This window comes from Tenebrio molitor, chromosome 2 (genome assembly GCF_963966145.1).
Source record: "Tenebrio molitor chromosome 2, icTenMoli1.1, whole genome shotgun sequence".
In the NCBI taxonomy this organism is placed as follows: Eukaryota; Metazoa; Arthropoda; class Insecta; order Coleoptera; family Tenebrionidae; genus Tenebrio; species Tenebrio molitor.
Window position 1 is genome coordinate 10704255 of NC_091047.1, and position 21139 is coordinate 10725393.

The 21139-nt window shown below is 34.7% G+C and overlaps 1 protein-coding gene, 1 non-coding gene and 1 pseudogene across 2 annotated transcripts in view; 1 reads left to right on the forward strand and 2 right to left on the reverse strand.

Annotated features, from left to right (window-relative positions):
* The window catches only part of SP2353 (EGF like, fibronectin type III and laminin G domains protein pikachurin), a 123074-nt gene that overhangs the window by 65861 nt on the left and 36074 nt on the right, over positions 1-21139 (reverse strand). The window contains exon 3 of the mRNA XM_069038392.1: positions 12682-13038. Within this exon, the coding sequence (XP_068894493.1) occupies positions 12682-13038 (357 nt within the window). The remainder of the gene's footprint in view (positions 1-12681; positions 13039-21139) is intronic.
* On the reverse strand, positions 6811-6882 carry TRNAP-AGG (transfer RNA proline (anticodon AGG)). Its single transcript has one exon. It is a non-coding gene; the product is annotated as a tRNA-Pro (tRNA).
* Positions 7717-15229, forward strand: LOC138123624 (tubulin beta-4B chain-like; annotated as a pseudogene).

Below are 21139 nucleotides of genomic sequence, written 5' to 3' on the forward strand. Positions count from 1 at the left end.
TTTTCCTTTAACGTCTGGAAAAATGTAATCTAAACCGCAGAAAATTTGAAGAAGTCTTGAAAGTAATTAGTAGAGAATTGTCGAAATTAAGAGAAATCTTAAATGGAGCCACCGGAGCAGAAATGCAACGAGAAACAAATTTATTACTGAATAAAATTGTCTTAATTCACAAATCCAAGTAAAATGACTTTGATAAATGCGTCTCTCTTATCTGTAAGATGGAATCTTTTCACGTGGCCATAATAAAAGCTTATTTCTTTATTTCCGCATTTTTTACTGTCCTTGTTTATGTGGGGCGGTGTGGAAAAATCGTACTACGTGACACAAAAAAAAATATCACCGGTTCATAAATACCTCAGGATACGTTTAAAAGCTCCTCAGGAATAACGGCCTATAAAACTCAGCTTGGTAATGCTTGGAGTCACGCAGATGTTGTTGGCATGCACGCCACTACCAAATACTCCACTATACTTTCGTTGTTCTCGTCTTGATAATCATTACATTTTTGTTCGAGTTTCTGTTTTTAAGTGTTATTTTTTCATTTTTGACCATTCCGTTTTGACAAATGTGTTTATTATTATTAGCTTAGATTTTTTGCCCACTTAACGTCGTTCTATGGCATTTTGTTGAAAAATATTGCAAATGGTACAGTTGTAACGTGTTTTCACTCATTATACGTCGTAAAAGAACAGACCGATAAAATTATTACACGTATTTTATTATACATTTTTCATCAAGTTTCTTTGTACAAAAATTTATATACATACCACAGGAAAATATACGTATGACCGTATATGACACGAGTAATATGTGTTCAAAAATATCCGTGGTTGAGTTGACAGTTGTTTCAAATAACGTATGGCGTAGCTTCATCCATATTTTAGCCCTGTTACTTTATTTTGCTTTTGACAGATTATTATTTGTAAAATTTTAAAATGTCGGAAACAGAGTAGTGTATTAGGATTCTGTAATTATAGTAACACAAAAAGATAAAAATATCTTCAATATCTTGCCAACTATATTACTTTAATTTAGTGTTTTAATAACATAATTACATAAACATTTTTGTTTTATAATACAAAAATTTCCGATAATATTGCGGAATCTGGAAAAGTGCCCCGAATGCTTGCAGCGTTTCCACGTTGAATGGCAAGGGAAATCCTCTCGAAAAGGAATTTCTTTGATTTTGAATCGCCTGATTCCGCGATAAGTCGGTTTCCGATGACATTAATGAAATCGATGGCTTCTTTGCACCAAGTGTTTTTGTTTTCTGTAAAAAATTAAACATTCAAGAAAATGGAACAAATTTGCATTTGGCTCTTTTCTCTTGTTTCAAAAATGAAAGTTTGCACGTACGTAAATAATATTTAGTCAAATTTAAAATATGCTTCTATTTCCCTTCCTTTGGAGCAGTTAATCAAACTGTCTTATTAATTGAACAGAATTATTACAAATTATGCTCAAAATTTTTACTTGATATGATTGATTTATGTTCCAAATTAATCGAATAAAACATCGTGAATAATATAACGTAATTCTTATACTTCTTCACAAAAAATATATTTATAAATAAATAAATGTTTTATATCACTTTCCTGTTGAAGCTAGAATATAACATGTGTTCAGTTGAAAAGTTCATCGAATTGGCTTTGATCTTTGTCGCTGTCTTTGTCTAACCAACTGAATTTACGATGTTGTTGTCTCTTAAAAAATAAAGTCAAAGCCAACTCAATGAACTTTTCAGTTGAACACCTATACCTATACCTATAATCGAGACACGATAAACCTCCTAATGTAAGTAATCTGGAAAAATTTAATTGTAAAAAGTTCCTTGAAGTGTTGAAATTTTTACATTATTCTGCAGCATCTCTTGACTACGAGTACTTCCCTAGAACTTAAAAAAAGATGCCTTGTTACTGGGATACAATATTGCTATAATAATTCATTTAGGTGGGCTTAATTAATTTGTGTTATAAACTTAATGGATCTAACACGGTTTTGCTTTCACGCAGAGACGATCCAACATTTACTTTACTGACACGATCAACTGGACTCATTGTTTTATACCCTAAACATTTTATATTTCAAACTAGCAAAATACATTTATTTTAAATAGATTTGAATGGAGAGCGAAAGTTGAAACTCTTTTGCTGAAATATATCGAGATGTGGAAAAGTAATTCTCGGTTGTTTATCTTTAACTAAACGACTTTTACTCATTTGCAAAATGAACATAAAGGCTGTATTTATTCAACGGAAACAAACAAAAGTAGGGAAACGATTTCGTATTTACATATTAATAATCCAAGGATTCTGCCGTTGTAATAAGATTTGCTCATGGTGCTGCCTCGAATTCAATTTGCAGACCGCAATAAATGCCTTTATAATCAAGTTATTATACCACCAATTCCGATTGACGAGTACGTCCAAGGACTTCGATCAGAAGATAGGTAGGTAAGTTTTTTAAATTTTCGTAAATAAGAAAAAAGAAATTAATATTTGTAATTATACGTACCTAAAATTAAGTTACAAGTATTTTTAGGAAATGATCCGGACGCACGTTATTTTCACAACCGCGGCACCCGCCCGATTTGTCACCCATAAAATTTATGTGAAACACATTTCAGTAATTTAACATTTCCTTCAACTACATAATTTAAGTTTCCGTTGGTTCTGTACCATTTTCGTTCAATTGTAGCTACGTTTAATATGTACATACTTATAGTCCAATTTTTACCCTTTTGAAGTGACGTCACTTTCTCACTTTCTCTTTATTGAAACGACAGAAACAGAAAAAAAAAAAACGAAAAAAAAGGCACGTTTATTGATGGTCAATTTGAGGTTATTTTATGCTCCTGTCAATTTGACAATTTTTAATTTCTTTCACTTATTACATTGATTTCAAACATAACCTTTCGAAGCAATTGTCAACAAATTTAAAACATTATAGTTATTTTTGATCAATTCAAATTTGTTTCTGATCCTAGCTCAAACATACGTGAAGTTACTAGATAATGACGTCATCATTTCATTTTCTTATGAATTTTTGCTTATTGAAAACAGGAAATGAATTACACAATGATACCGTGAGATCATCTAAATTTAGAATTATAGTAGGCTGGATATGACTTTTAAATTTGATTGGCAACACTAATTTGAACTGTCAAAGTGACGCTTCAAAATTCAATACAAAATATGAAACGACGAGAATATCCAAGCCGGGGGAGAACACTTTGAACATTTCATTAAAACGATTGAACATGAGAACCCTAAACGTCAACAGTGTTGCCAATCTAATTTAAAAGTCATAGCATACTTTAATTATAAATTTAAATGTTCTCAGGGTATTTGACACTTGCCAGCGGCTTGGAGGTTAGATATTTTGGTGTAGTGTAGTGCAGGACCTTATCGTCGAAAGGAGGCAAACAAATTTTTCCGTTTCAAGCATCCACACAATTATTTTGGAACACTTTGTATAAACATGAATATGAATAGGAAGTTATGCTTGTTGACGTTTCATTCAACATGTGCATTGTGCATAGTCGTGGTGCAAGTTACAATGATTTATGATCTAATAATTAATAAAACATTCAAATTATCGTCAAAAAGTCAGTTGCAGAAGTTGCAGTTTCTGTGCATTTCTTTAAAACATTAATTACGAGTATATCAAATTTTCAGCAACTAAAATGAATGGTTTAAAGTTTTCAAATGACTTCATGAATAAACACTTTTTGAAGACCTCAAAATTAAAATATTCGAAAACCCCGTCTTAAGGTCGTGATTTAGTACCTTGTAATTTCTTTTGTTTTGTGTTTGAGCGGAATTTAGTCGAACACATAAATATTTATATTGATCCGAATGGTGGATATAAAATTTCTTTCATTAGACTGCAAGAGCTTGGGATGCGATTTACGCATTAACCCGTTTTAATAAATAATTGCCAACAAAGAGAAAACAATTTTCTCCTTTATAACCTGCGATAAAATGAAAGGTCATAAAATGTCTATAATTCTTAACAGTTCGATTGAAAGTAAACAGTGCCAATATACCTGCTCCATAAAGCCAGTCTTAGCAGTACGAGAACTGTAAGACTTTTTAATTAAAAATAGGGCAAGTCTCACCCCTTGCGCCCCGTTTCCATTTCCAGTTGTTGAAACGGCTTATTTACGGTATCGATTTAGCAATTAAGGTGTGTTTAGGGCAATATTTCACCGCCACTATCGATAACGATAACAAATGTGTGTAGCATTGTTTGCCACGTGGTGCGTTCATTTTGTGTTGCTCATTCAGGATACCAATTTGTTAGCGGAGTAATATTGAGCACCGGCCAAAATGCAAAGAATTTTATTACATACCTAAAATGGCCAACTTCAACAATAACCCAATCAAGTCAGTCTCAACGTGAATAAATCTCCCGCACATACACGAAGGGGAAAACACAATAGACATTGTATTTGTTAAGCTCATAAAGAAATTTTAACAATATCCGATAAGACTCTCCGAATCTGTGAAATTATCAAATTGATTACACAAAGAAAGCGCCTCGAATTAAGCATAATTTCACCTTGTTGTGACCCGATGCGTTAATAATTGCGCCGGAGCTTATATCGGGACTGCGGAATGCATAATTCACCCCCTCATTCATGTTTATTTATGTATTTTGTCTCGTTTTTCGGATTTTTCTTCATAATTTAACTTTGAGCCCAACAATTACTGACCGCTCCAGTGACATTTACCCTACTTAAAGAATCCCGGCGCAATATTTATTAATCCCTAGTCCCCAAACTTGCCCAAATTAACTTGGTGGCCCGACCCAAACTGCAAATTAGCCAACGTCGGGAATTTAAATTTTTCCTCGTCCTTCGCTTTATTTTTCTTTGATTGTGGTGGCAGGTGGAGCAGAAACAGTTTTAAATAACCCAGTGGCGCCGTTTCTTTCATCCCGATCTTGTAATTTTTTTCGAAAATAATCCACCTCCTTTTGCCATCAAAGAGTGGAGTATGGTCGGGATAAAACAAGTTTATCTGAACGTTGCACACAAATACTCGGGTGCTTTCTCAGTTCAATTGATTGTTTCTATTGAAATGGTGCAGGATACGGCTTCCTTTTATTGTATTTACCTCGAAGTCTTTGTAAAGAAATTTACGATGGAGATAGGGCCGGCATAATGTAGCACACATACATTTTAAACGTGGACGGAATGATCGAATGCAGAACAAACGAACTTGGAGTTCTTGTGTCGTAACTGCGATGAATAATTGATGGAAGTATTCAAGTCGTCATTTTATTCGTTTCGTTATTTTTATCGCCGCTGCGAAACGTAATTAAGAAAGTCTCCAAGATTTGTTCCTTTATTAAATACCAAAGTTTTGTCGTGAATAGTGCAACGTCTCGCCGGACCCAACAACTTCAATCTGCAGGAGTTAATAGACGTGGACCGACCCTAGTTTCATTCTGAACCGCCCCTGTTAGCAACCGAACCGATACAGGGGGTGGAAATACGACGCCAGGGTCAGATTACCCACCTGCAGCCCTTATTTATTACGGCCCACACGTTTGCGACGGGAGTACTACGTCTAACATTCCTCCCAATCCTTGGAAAGTTTCGCAGGGAAGGACAGAGCTATAACCGCAAGTTTTACGAGTTCTGTTTGCAGGATTTGCAATAAAGGAAATATGTTGTGGGGTATCAATTTGGAGGACATGTCGTGATCGCAGCATTTTTCTTAATTATTATTGAGGATATTTCCGGAAGTCCGCACTCCCGATCAATTGGGCCTGAAGAACTCACGATAAATTTCGAACAAAGACTCATTCTTTTGGGATTTCCTTAATTACCCCAACGAGCGCGTATTATTCCACAAATTTATGAACGAAGAAACAGCACTTGTTTATCACATTGATATTTTACAAACAAGACAAAAGAAAACAATAGATAATTGTTTTATCATTTGCAAAACAATAACTGCCTTAAAATTTGAGACGCCGAAGAAGTACAGATAGGTTGAAATCCATTACGGAGTTAATTTGAATGTAGGAAAATACACATAACTCATTCGTATTTGTGTGTTTGCACCATTAATGAGGAGTAAACGATAACTCCGGTTTTATTGCCGAAGTTAATGAAAATTTAATTATATAGTAAAGGGAGGATTTATTAGATATACGATTTAAAACGAAAATAAACGAGACGAAGTAGACTTAATTTGGATGAAAACATGATTTAAGAAGTAGAATTACAGGCGAACTTGCAAATAACAATAAATTACATAATTATAAACATGACAGCACATTAATTGCTTTACTGGCGGTGGAGAAAGAAAGAACAGGTATAAAGAAGATAAATACCATTAGAGAGATAGAACGATGAGGGACGAAATTGAGAAGGCAGTATTATTCGTTCAATTTACTCGAAATGTGTGGGCTATAACAGTCACCACGATTTAATTATGCCCGGCAGTGCCTCAGGTAAGAGAGATATAAATAACGGAATGAAGCAGAAGAATGCTTGCTCCATTTGACTAGGTTATGTTATGAATGTTTAAAATAAAAAAATATTAAAAACAGAATTGGACAGGTTTCGGTACTAAGGGACTTCATTAAACAAAAGACGTAATTGAATTGAACCAAAAGTACGTAGGGAACGTGGTACAATTATTCAATAATTGTAAAATGAGAACAGATTCGTGAAACTGAAGTATAGGTAATGAAAATATTTGCAAATAAGTGTCAAGTGTACATTCTTGTTTGAATATTTTGAATAATAATAATAAAATTGAAATAGTAATAAATTGAAAAGAAAAAAAAGACGGGCTCGTCCGGGATTTGAACCCGGGACCTCCCGCACCCTAAGCGGAAATCATACCCCTAGACCAACGAGCCAACTGAATGATACAAGTCTGCATACGTAAATCAATTTCACAGTTATAATAGCTGTTCAAGTTGTAAAAAACTATGATGGTACAAATCGTACACATCTCCCGTAAGAACGTATTACACTATGAAAAAATTGTAAAAATGTGTCAATTTTATTCTGACAGAGTTCCCATTTTTTTGCAACCAACTGTACTACACTTCTCGCATGTGGGTTTCAAACACGACACGTTAAAAAGTTCGTCTTGACACGACGTACGACGATTGTCAAAGTGCTACCTAGTGGGTTTCCAAAATGTCCCGCATGGGCGGGGGTTTGTCAATTCCGACTTTAAAGGACATTGTGAAATGGTTAACCCGCAACAACCAATTGAAGAGGATGCAACAACTTTTTTTTAATGTTAAACTAATCTAAATGACGAGGTAAAACTAAACCAAACAAATAACCCCGAACCCAACCAACGTAAAACAACTAAAATTAAGTATACTCCGTACGCTGATAGATTGCACGTTTTTAAATTCTAGTTCCAAAATATAACGTAGTGAAAACTGAAAAGTACTAAACTCTCCGTCTTAATTGTTTCACGTTATGTAGAAAACCGTTGTAGCCTTGCAGATTAATTCCCGCCACACTCGTTTCTGTGTCTGTCTTCTGTTAAAAAACGTGCAATCTATCAGAGTACGGAGTATACCTACTTATTTGTATTTGATTCATTGTATCAGTATTGATAGTACGGATGTTGCCTAACTTCACCGTAAGTGTGACATACATAATGTATTAGGTGTTCATTTAAATTTCTCTTCAAAGTTGGCTCTGAAGAGTCGATTGGGAACGCACCACTCGTCAGTCTGCGGTGTAAAAACACAAACAACGCAAAAAGTGATGTCAAATTTAAACAGCTGCTCTGTGATCTATTATCCGTGGTGCGTTCACAATCGACCCTTCAACGCCTACTTTGAGGAGAAATTTAAATGAACACCCGTCATAATATATGAAGTGTCAAGTTCTTTTACTAAAATTACCACCAGTAGAAGACAAGAAGAATGAGACAGTCCAGAAGGTAACTTTCCTCAAGATATTAAAACCAACACAAAATATATAGATTCGGTTAGAAAATTGCATTTTATATTTGACTAATTTAAAATGAATGCGATGTACTTTGCTTATAAATAAGAAAACAAAACAAAGACATACCAAACTCAATAAATAACCAACGTCATTACTTTATGAGAGTGTAGTGCGCAATTTTTTCAAAAAAATGTGTAAAAAACGACTAAATGGAGCCATCAAAAGAGTAATCCCCTATTTAAGAGGTCAAATGATGGCACTAACTAATCAACGGAAATTATGAACCCTTCTTTTATTTTACTTACAGGGTGTCCCAAAAATGGCGTACAAACTACTTACTACGTTATCGAGGATGTTTAAATGTACATGAAAAAAATATGGAAAAAATGTTTCCGACAAAAAAATCAATTATTTTTATTATTATTATTAACGGTAATACAATGTAAACAAAGATATATTCGTACATCATTACCTTGAAATGTTACCGTAGTGGATTTAAAATAATTTTTTCGATTTCAAAAGCTGCTAAATTCTCTATTATGCAAGATTAGATATTGGTAGTGAGTGATCTTGTACTTTGTGATAATATGTACGATGAGAGGTCGCTGCCATGACAATTTCATACATATATTTCAAAATAATTGACCTGTTAAGTGCCACTTTCAAAGACCGCCAAATCAGTAAATAAGTCCAATAGAATTTTTTTAACATTTTTCTGACGTTTACGGTAATCTCTTCTACACCGTAGTGCACCGTTAGTACGCCATTTTTGGGACACCCTGTATGTCCCATCCCATGGGACTTTTTGCTCCCTGTCCATAACAACAAGTGCATGGGTCGTGAGTGATTGTTACTGACCTAAATCAGAGTAAGAATAGCCTACTTACGAAGGTAGTAGTAGAAAAATATCAATTTTTTATTCGTTTCTTCTATGTCAAGAAAAATATGTCATGAATCACCCTCATATATTGAAATTATAAATTCAAAATGTTTCTTGATGGATTAATGTGTTCTCCAGTTCGCTGTATTTGGTTCCATATCTTCCATTCTAGGCTATATATAAATGATTGTCGGGACAAGCCAGCTTTGGAAAAAAATCTTATTGTGCCGCTTTTTAATTAATTATTAACTGTCACATCTGAAATTAATGGCGTTTTATTCGCTCTTTTCAATCCAGTTTTCGTTCTTTATATTTGTTTTATCACAGTTAATAAACACCAAAATTTTCTATTTTTCGTTCAAAACCTTGCACTTTATACATGGTAATAGGTATATGATAAAGGGCTCATGTGCTCAACTGATTGATATGTGCACTGTATATCCCTCGTCCGATATTATAGAAATATGCTGGAAGAGATATAAAAAAGAAGCCCTTCAATTATTGTACCCGCATCTATATTTTTATTTTTATTCCTTTCAATAAAATTTTAGCATGTTTATAAATGTATGGAGCGTATAGTGAATAGCCGTTTTGAATAATATCTTTTCAAAAATCGTTTTGTATACAAATTTAGGTTTGCATCGCATGAAAAACAGACATTGCAAATCTATATCGGTAAAATCAAACGAGATAGGATGGATAGTTGTAAAACAGTCAATTCATTCGTTATTTGTACTCTTACCGATCCAGACCACCCTTGTGAAAAATTGACCATGCCCAAATAGGTGGACGAAAAATGTTCAAACATCACAATGTCAACAATTGCTTCTAATTTAAAAATTAAAATCAGCAGAAGAATGTCAACAGTTTTTACTAAAATCTACAAATTTTCCATTTGAGATGTAGAATTCGAACTATGTTTTAGAAAAGATCTTGAAGTGTCAATTATGCTACAATTTAAACTAAAACTAAAGTCTTTTCGAGAAAAGTCGTTCAATTTCAAACTTAATAGTTTTTGATATAAATGTCGAGTGAGTTCTTGTACCTTCGAATTTAATCAGTTTGGTAAGAAACGTGTCTTTAATATACTGTCGTAAGTTTAGTAAACACTCCCTGCACATACATTGTGATAATCATGCAAATTGTTCTCCAGCTGAAGTTTGTGTTCATATCGCTAACGAAATTTCCCCTTATTAGCCGAACTTTCTGACGAGGAAGTTGGGAAAGAATCACGTTTTAAAATAGCATCGATGTTATTTCGACGAGGGGGTTACCTGGGTAACAGGTAGCGAGTTATCACATTAAATAATTTGATATATCTGGGGATGGTGTTTGCGAATTTCCAGATTGTTAAATTAATTTAACAAGCGAATTTGAATTTACTCTCAAGTATAAATAATTGGAATGTTTTTCATTTCTACATTTTACTTTATGTGATCGTTTCATCCCTTTTCTTTTTTCTTCGTACTCTTTCGACTGGAAACTATTTCCAACTGAAGGAGCGTTTTCGCACTAACCTATTTTTTGTCCACGTTGCTGTATGCGAAAATGGGGATATAGTTGGAGCAGTCTCAAGACACGATCTATTAAAATGTAAACAGAGAGAGTTGTTTGTGCGATGTTTATCTAGTCGAGTCTCTATTATGCATTTGAATGGACGGTAAAAAGCTCCCGAGTAGCTTCCTCCGCTATGAGCTTTTCGTTCTTTCGATGTAAAAATCAAAGATTATAATCTGGTGCGTAGCGGAAAAGCTTCTTACGCCATATACTTGACAAGCTGGAATTCCAAAATGTAAAAAATGATGCAGGTGCCGAAAAGATCAACGCTTCAGCTTGAATTAATTTTAACGTCATTGGACCTTCTATCGTGAAAATTAATTTTTGCCGCAAAAAGCATCGGTTAATTTGTTGAATAAATACGGCTACATGGAAACTTATTTATAGCAACTTTCTGAAATTAATGTTGTAAAGCAAAGTCGTTCGTATTTACGTTAGCTCGAAACTCATAGAAATTTCTCCATGTTTATTTGCTGAAACCAAAACAAATATGTGCCTTATATAAACACTCGTTGCATTTTGCTGCTTCAAGTCAAATTGTTTTGTCTAGATAGGCACGTCCAAATAATGTAAAGTTGAAAATTAATCTGCACCGGCAGGCTTCATTAAGCTCCATTTCATCAATGATTTACGACTAAATTTGTACCGCAAAAAGCATACTAATAAGTAAAGTTTTAGCAAATACAAACAATAAATTACTAACAAAGTTCACGTTGTTGTTTTCCTAAAAGCGTCCGCAAAATAGCTAAATTAAAACAAGTCTGCAATAAGTGGAAAAATAAAATTATGTTACAAAAAGCGTTTTACATCTTTATTTGCGACAAACCGAGACGCACGTTTTACCTTATTTTTGTCGTAAAAGGCAGCGGTTAGTATGTTGAATAGATATAGGATGATTCACAAGTAATAAAATAATATGCCTAAGAAAATTTGTGATGCAACCAACAATACATGTCCCCATAACTGAAGTTAAACAATTATTCCACATAATGTTTTTATTAAATTTGACAAATATAATGTCGGACATGTTGACTATTATAAAATTAAAACATATTTTTTGTTAATCGGTGAAACCCCGTGGGACTCCACGAACGCCACGTCAGCACCGCGTGGGCGTCCTCGGTGGTACTCGGGAATTCCGACGGCCGGCGACGGGAGCAGGACGAAGTACCGCGCGGAAAAAGGGAAATACGAATCTACCACCTAAGAGTCGAGACTTGTATCAGCTGCTCCAGAGATTAAACTACTTGTTTTGAGAATCTGTGTTTTACTGGTTTATCGCCCAAATACCGAACTATTGTTAACATTTTTTAAATCCACGTAATCGGTCCAAATGTAATGTTGGTTGCATCACAAATTTCGTTAGGTTCATTATTACTCGTGAATCACCTTATATGATGCGGCATTAAAAATAAAATATTAAATAAGATGATTTAACGTTCACAATCTCTCGAGATTAAGCAAGTTCATATGTTAGCTTCGACTTCAGCTCTCAGTCACTGATATAAATCCTATAAATTATTAAAGCTGCTTTGATGTACCTTATGTTTAAAATATTTTGAGAGAAATAAATCTGAACGACTCTTATTGAGAGATGTGGTTAACTTGTGTGAGCTTTCTTGTGCTTGTTTCATTTCAAATTTCACAATTCCATAAATTAACCATATATTGTTTGCACCTCTACTTAACAAAACTTCTTGTTGAGGGAATCAAGGAAATAAATAAGAAACTGAAAAGAATTAAGCGAGCATTGGGAATGAACATATTTATCACACAATGAAAGGTTGAGACGTTTAAATAACGAAAAAAAAGCTCTTCGAGTTTTTCAAGAATTTTCCTTTGAGGCAAAATTACTTGTTGTCCTTCTGAGAAACATTAATCTTTCATTACTGTGCTGCTGAATTAGTGTCTCTTCTTACTTACACAGTTTCTTATCAAAGACAATAGCTAGGTACTCCATTACGTTAGCTATCCTATCAAATTATTTTTAGAGTTTTTTTTATTGAATGTACCTAATAATTTTTGTAAACGACTCTCACGGATGACTGATTCTTTATTGCAATGTTTAGTTTTAGAAATTCCGCAAACAGTATTATAAATAATTATGTTTTATCAGTGGTCAGAACTGATCACAACCGAAGTCAAGTAAACTCAGCGAAATATCAATCTTTTGGCCGCTGTCAGCCGCAGATCAAATTATCTCATATCCCTTTCGGGTACCGTCAATTCATCATCAGTAATCGACATCAGAACTTTTGGCCCAATTTGCGCGACCTCCCCTAGTAACCCTCTTTAAACTCACCCTTTTCGCATCGGTCGCCGCCCCTGCCTAGCGGACACAGGCATGCGGGTTCCTCATTTGAATTTCTAACTACACAGCCGCCCCCAGGACCGCAGTCCAAAGGACACGGTCGCTCGGTCGAGATAGGCAGAGTCGCTCTAGGGGCTCCCGACACCTCCGTCAGTTTCTGCTCTAAGCTGGGACCTTGCGTGGTGCTCGACGGGTTCGTCGTCAGATTATTGGTTTCCGCCGAGGCGTTGGGGAAGATTAGTTCGAGGGCGTCAAAGACGGCGTCCTTCTGATACAACACGTCCTCCTCTTCTTGACCGGGAGATTTCAGCTCCTCGGGTGTCGGAGGCGAGGCCGTTGAGTTTATCTCTGAAAATGAAATGGCAAATTTTCAGCAAAGTGGTCAGAGTTGGGTCGATTAAAAGTTTAATTGCTTCAGGAGAGAAACTAGGAAATAACGACTGCCGCAAATGCTTATTTTTGAGTGGATTTGCTGGATGTTTCAGCACCCAAGCAATAAATAAATCGTGCGTTTTGTGTTCATGTTTATGCAAAGCCGATAACACCGCTGAAAAATAAACGGAAGGCTACGTGGAGGTGGATGGCAGCGATTTTTTATTTAAACGATTTTGCTGTTGGAAAATATGTTATCTCGTTACCCTCATTTCTCAAGAATTCCAGCTTCAAAAACTCTTTTTATTGAATGCTTTTATTGTTGAACTGGTTGCGTCTCACTTAGAAGTTTATCTTTGCTTCTATTTGTTTGTTTATTTGCTTGTAAAAGTAAACGTACAATTTTGTGTTCATATTTAAGTTTGCAAGTTATTATTGAACCTTTCAAAGTTAACAAAGCTGCCAAGCTGAAATCCTAAAATTCAATAAAGAAAGTGACTTGCTTTAAAAACCACAGATTTAATAGGACAAAACCTTGTTTCCTGGAATTTCGGTAAAGACTTGTATTTCCATAATTTTCCATGTTTACCCATTCTCATTTTTTATTTGTTGATAACACTGTAGAAACAATCCCTAGTATCTTCTACTTGAAGAAACTAATTGAAGTGTTTTTTTTAACTCTTTTTCTACTTATATTGTCTTTGAACCTTAACTTGTTGTCAAAAATATAAAGAAAAAAAGTATTATCCTTGAACATGTTCCACTTGTCATTGTATAAATGTTGCAAATTGCGCTTTACCATCAATCTCTCTGATGAGAACCAATAATTTCCTGAAATTTGCAGTTCTGGGAGCTAATCTCTGACGAGCATGGCGTCGACCCATCCGACAGATTCAACGGAAACACAGATCTGCAGCTGGAGCAGATAAACCTGTACATCAATGACGCGACAGGTGGAAGATACGTCCCGCGCGCGGTCCTCGTGGACTTGGAGGCGGGAACGATGGACACCGTCAGGTCGGGCCCCCGACAATTTCGTCTTCGGTCGAAAGAGCGCCGGAAAAAACTGGGCCAAGGACAAGGGCAAGGCTTCCAGATCGTGTACTCTCTAGACGGAGGCACCGGCTAGGGATTGGGGTGTCTGCTTCTGGACAAGATACGCAGGATTATCAGCACGTTCTCGGTAATACCCAGCCCTAAAGTCTCAGACACCGTGGTCGAACCGTACAATGCAGTCATGTCTGTAGACCACCTGGTGAAGAACACTGACGAGACGTACATGATAGATAACGAAGTCTTGCACGACATCTGCTACAGGACTTTGAAGCTCTCGTCGCCGTCTCTAGCCGATCTCAATCAGTTTAAAAAATCAACTTATCTAAGCTGACAAATTAATGATAAGAAATCTACCTTAGCCCATAAAGAACTCAAGCAAGAATTTAATTTAAAATGAACTCTGATGTTTACGAGTGCAATCTGAAAAGCATAACTTGAGGTGATGCTACCGCAATAGAAATAAGCGAGGCGAGCTCATTACAGCATAATATACTGCGCAGCACCCAGTCGTTATATTGTGATGAAAGTGCAGAACACAAGGATTTTTCCTTTTCTAGCAAACTTTATTGGAAAAAAATTGATCTATTAATTTCCTTCTTCGAATAGAGACACAAAAATTTTAAAAATTGGTCAAATGCTTTTTGTATCTTATACATAATATAAATAATAAATAGGCACAAGATACATTATAATACAACCGAAAATGCACACGGGAAGGGACAAATTGGCCACCAAAACTGATTGTCAATAAATGTATAGGCCGCAGCAATAACCAAAAAATGATTACACCCTTGTTATTTGAAGGTTCTTTATAATTATGCACAAAAGTAGGGCATCCTTCCCAACATTGAAATGCTGCAGGATGTTGATTTGGAGACACAATATGCGGTTTCAGCAAAATATAACTACTCCATATTTGCACATACTTGGAAGGGACTTTTTAGATAATAATTGGTGAGGTATAATCATTGGATTAACAGACGAGGACCGATGGGCTAGTCGGCGAGATCCCTGGTTTTATTCCATTAGAATCCTTTTTCTAAGGCTGTCTTAAGAAAGAGGTCTACAAGGAAGGGACTACTACAGCGAAGGATATGAAAGAACGAACTTTTAGTCCAATCAATAGGGAGTTTTACCTTGCAAAAGGTACAGAAAAGTTTATACTTGGCAGGTATCTTCTATCAGGTATATTATTAATATTGTTGAGTTTGCGACCTTGGAGGGTTGCCGCTCGCCCCGCCATACTAGAGAATAGGGGTGCAAAATCACATTTTTGCGATTATTTCATTATCCGTGCGAGATACCTCTATCTAAGTTATTATAGAAAATGTAGAGCATTCAATTCTCTACATGTTTATGTTTTTTTGTCAGATCAATAGTTTCGTAGTTACAGCGTGTAGAATTCGAGAATTTCTTTTATTTTTGCACTTTTTATTCTTTTGCACACTACCACAGAGGTAGAGCAATAGGGTGCGTTTTTTTCTTACGTAGTGTCCCCGGTGGGCATAGTCCACGATGCAATAGAAATTTACTGTTTTACTCTTTTTGATCTCTTTGTAACGTAGACGGATCCAAATCATCTGGATCGATCGGTATAGATGAGCTGAATTCATCAGAGTTTATAAATTCGGGAATTCCTCTTGAGAATTTTCCTCTTGTTCCTCGGGGTCACACACACGCACAGAAGCATAAAAACAGTGTGTATTAAATTACGTCGGATTCAAATATTGCAGACGTTTATAATTAACACAATTTAAAGAACTTGGCAGTTTCATTAAACCAACGTAAAACATATTTTTTATTTAAGATAAATGAGTTACAAGGGGACAAAGAAAATCTAGAAAAAGTGTCAATCCTATCATTTATTAATTACGTTAATAAAAACAACAAAAAAACCTACGCGACGGTTACATTGTGTGATTTGATTGGTACTTGAGTCTTGCGTTGTACAGTTTGCCGCTACCTCTTACCTTGACATCATCATCTCTCGTGGAAAATGAACCAATTTTGGGAAATCTTGTGTCTGTGACAAGTGAATTATAAATCTCGAGGTAATTTGCTTCACTTTGATACATAAATTTCGTAGAGGGCAATTTTTTCTGCACTTATTAGCTCGTTACCACAAATCTTTTATGGGTTCGACGGTTTCAATTTTGGTTAAATTCAACATTTGCTAGAAAACTTAATCGATATTTCTTGATTATTGTTGTTAATTTCTCTCTGAATCCTTAACTTTTACATATCTTTGCAACAAATTCTAATGAAACTAAGGGCCGATTGCACCAACGTGAGTTAAATTTAACTACAAATTAAAATATACGAAAACATTGTTATAACAATAGGTAACTTAAGTAACGAAGCATTTTAACCTACAGTTAACTTTAACTGGCGTTGGTGAAACCGGCCCTAAATATGATATAGTAACACAGTAATTATCGAATATCTACATTCAATATGCAAAACTTGCAGTGGCGGTTTTTTAATAAGGGCTGCAGAGCTGCAACACCGGCTCTTAATTTGAAAAAATAATATGTTATTATTGTATTTTTAATCCAAGATTTGCCAAAACAAAATAATATATGCATTTTTCATTCACTCGTCAGACTCGGCTATATCTATAAACATTCACTATTTTGTATTATATGGACAATCCACAATATACTCTATTCTTTATCTTGGTGAGTGGTCTTAGGGAAATTTTAAGCCGTCAAGTTGAATGCAGGGATTTTTGAAAGTTCCCATGGAAAATTGCGTTGGTAGTTGTTAAAAAATATTCAAATATTACAATAATGTACTTACAGAGACGCCGCAAAGTCTTTCTATTTATTATTTTCCAAGTTAAATTGCTCATGATTCACATGCTCCGAGACATAACCTCAAACGTGTCATCACATCGCATCGTTCTCTAAAATTTTAATAACTTACTTGGGAATTTCAAAACGTTCTAGACCGGCCACACACTTTCTGATCAAATTAGGTCCGGTTTATAGTTTAAGAATCCGGTTAATTTTTCAATCCCAAACTTCTTTGCAATATTGCCCGGGACGGGACGGGAATAATGTTCGGTCGGATTGACCGACGATGGACGTCGATAATTTTCAGACCGGGAACGGTTAAATTTAAGAATCGATGTGTACGGCTTATACAGGTGTCTCAGCTAAGACTTTCGAGCCTAATAACTCGGTTATTTTCCAGCGGATTTTTGTGAAATTTAAAATGCAGATATTTTAGACGGTGAAGAATAAAATCCTATTAATGCAATCACCCAAGTCTTAAAAACGTAATTTTTACATGCCTTTTTAAAAAAAGCAAAAAAATTTTTTAAACGTGGCTACAAATGCAAAAACGTAGACGCGTATGGAACAAACGCGCACTATCGCCGAATTTTGGTCACCGCTCTTCGCACAAACGCAGGTGACATATTTGACGTTTATCCTGCTAAACCTACAAACACTTACAAAGTTAAAAACAACATTTGGACGTAATTTATTATACTGGATGCTTTAAGTCTTCCATAAAGGACTAAAACACGATCAAATAAATTGACGACTCTCTTAACCTTATACGTATTTTGTAAAGCCTACATTTGGATAGTGTTCCACGAGAAAACGAACTGTGTCATTGAAGTTCTTACGACACACTTCATAGGCAATTTTTTTTCCTTTTTCAAGAATATTGAAATTTCTGCCGCTGTAGTCTATTTTTAGAGTATTTTCAATACATTTTGACAATTTGACGTTTCTAATAAAGCGCGCCCAATTTTGACAGACTTTAAAGGGTGTACAAAATGTTGCTTAGCAATTAATCATCAATTGTTTCAAAAGCTAACCGCTCAAATACCTTCAAATTTTATGCGCGTGTTTTAAAGACCTTAATATCCGCTTATATAATCTATTCATTTTGATTGTGATCAGTCCCTAGTAACTTTTCAGTTGCTAGGTTATTGATAGGGAATTTTAGATAACTCTAAATCGCAGTCGCAGTTGGCAACTCTCGGAGGCGCCATTTTGACAGAAACGTTACGCTTACAGAAGACAGAACTAGAGGACGGCGCCGATCGCTTGTAGACTGGATTTAAAGGGAAATTTAATTTTCACTCATCTTTGTTTATTTTTAAGTTTCTTCTAATATGAATTATGTACTTCCGAAGGATTTATTTTATATTAATTTCATAATTCTTTAAACTATCAAACAAGCAGAAAACATGTAAACTCCAATATATATATTTTTTTGTTACAGTAAGTCCGATACTTTGAAGAAGAGGGGACTCGCCGCAAATTGCGACAGAAGTAGAAGCCACAAAGGTCAGACACTTTATTTTACCGTTATAATTTGTTTAACGAAACAAAATTTCTTGAAAAATTTTCACCCACACAATTGAGAAACGATGTATGGAAAAAATTGACGCTACTTGCAACTGCTGTTGTAAATAAATATACATATTTTCTCTTTGGTCAGTGACAAATAATAAATTTCATTGGTCAATATTGTCACTGGGAGATTTTTTTTTAACAGGACTAGGTTTCGTCCATTGATGCGTGCGACATGGAGGTCCACTTGTGGGCTGGAAATAAAGAGTAATTTAATTTCCACTCGTCTTTGTTTATTAAACTCCAATATCCTTTTTTTAATTACAGTAGGTCCGATACTTTGAAGAAGAGGGGACTCGTCGCAAATTGCGACAGAAGTAGAAGCCACAAAGGTCAGACTTTATTTTACTGTTATTATTTGTTACCGAAATAAACGTTTCTTGAAAAATTTTCACCCACACAATTGAGAAACGATGTTTGTGGGGTGAGATCATAATGCATAATTAATATTTCGAAGCAGTTAAGGAACACAGCTGGCTTTAAACAAATAATTTAATAAATTTATCAACAGATTTCCTTTCGCGTATCACGTATCAGATGCGAGCGAATAAGGCTCCGTTGCTATTTGAACAAGCAATAACTCTTTGCTCTATTATCCGGAAGTTTGTTTGAAAAAATTGAACTCGATTTAGTTTTACAAAATGTATGGAAAAAATTGACGCTACTTGTAACTGCTGTTGTAAATAAATATGTATACCTACATATTTTCTTCTTGGTCAGTGACAAATAATACATTTCATTGGTCAATATTGTCACTGGGAGATTTTTTTTTAACAGGACTAGGTTTCGTCCATTGATGGGTGCGACATGGAGGTCGGGTCAGCGCGGACCGCTTGTGGGCTGGAAATAAAGGGTAATTAATTTTCACTCGTCTTTGTTTATTAAACTCCAATATCCTTTTTAAATTACAGTAGGTCCGGTACTTTGAAGAAGAGGGGATTCGTCGCAAATTGCGACAGAAGTAGAAGCCACAAAGGTCAGACTTTATTTTACTGTTATTATTTGTTAACGAAATAAACGTTTCTTGAAAATTTTTCACCCACACAATTGAGAAACGATGTTTGTGGGGTGAGATCCTAATGCATGACTAATATTTCGAAGCAGTTAAAATAATCAATTGATAAATCTCGAAACATGTTTTCACATAATAGCCACCAAGTCTACGCAAAATAGTCATTAAAACATTCACTACCAATTTTGTGTTACTTTATTGACTATTTTTTCTTTCTTTAGTGACGATTTAAAAAAAGTGTTTGTTTAAACAAAACACGTTTAATTATTGGGTATTAAAATGTTGTTGCGTTGATAAAAGAAAAAGCTTTTGGTATATAAATTAAAATTGGGTTAATTTTTTTCCTGTTGTTTCTTAAAATATTATTTTTCAAGAATGGCAATTTATTATGAATTTTTGAATTTTCTCTAGTGAAAGACGCTAAACGAACAACTTTTTTGAAATCAAATAATGTAGCAAGAAATTATATTACAGGCACAGAATTTTCCAAGATGAATATGTAATTAAATAGAATAATTCGTGCTTGAAACTTTGTGTTTTTAAATATGTTTTACTTTTGGATTTGCTTTAATGAAAACACATAATGAAAACTGCGGAAAATTGTAAGAAGAAGGCGTTCTTTAAAATTAAAAACATTTTTTATTGCACCCATATAAACAAAGTATAAAAATTATTTCCTTTTAATAACATTGGCTACTAAAACTGCACGTTACTACAATTATTGTGCTATGCAATAAAGTAGCATGTTAACACAACAAGTAGCACCTACTTTAGTAATTTTCTTTTGAAAATTTCACAAACAGTATTAATTTATCCTTATAAATATTATTATTAGTGACACTGATTAATGTCTTTTTGATGATAGTGTAAGAAATCCCAAAATTATTTTGTAATTTGTAAGGTTCAAAGTAAGCAGAGGAGAAATTTAGTGCAAAGCGGAATATGAGGTAAAAGGAAATTAGGGTGAAGCAGTAATATTGCGACTGCAAATCATATCAAACTATGTATATTCAGAGTTAAGCTTCCCCGTGGAGAGTACTGCATAACGAGGATATAAGCCAAGGAAACAATTTTCTTTCATTATTTTAAAACTTGAGAATTACAGCTTCTATAACTTCTACATCAATGAAATTTTATTAGTAAAGTTATACAGTATGAATATGCAAAAATGACGCTGCTGGGGTGCCGTCAACTTTGTAATTTTAAATAACGAAGGAGGTCATGTGTATGTCAATTGAAAGGTCTCTATCTAACAGTGGCTTGATTTCTCAATTAGTAGACGTGGTCTAACTGAAAGACCAGCTCATTTGCCCATTTTAATGCCATCTATCTCACCATACAGAAAAAGAAATATCTCTTAGGCTGTTTTGTAAATTCAAATAAATTTAATGGGTTCACTAACTTGGTTGTTTCAACTACCGATATAGAATCTTGCAAGTACCTACTAACTTTTAAAGTAATTTCATAGTAATTAAAACCGTGATACAAAGCGAAGTCATTCATAGAAGAATTATAAATTCAGATACAACTGTATTTCAAAAGGAAGTACAGAATACAGATAATACAAAAAGCTATAACCCTCGAGCATATTGTTGAAAATTGTTAGAAACACAACTCAAGTTGTGTCGACGAGGATTGC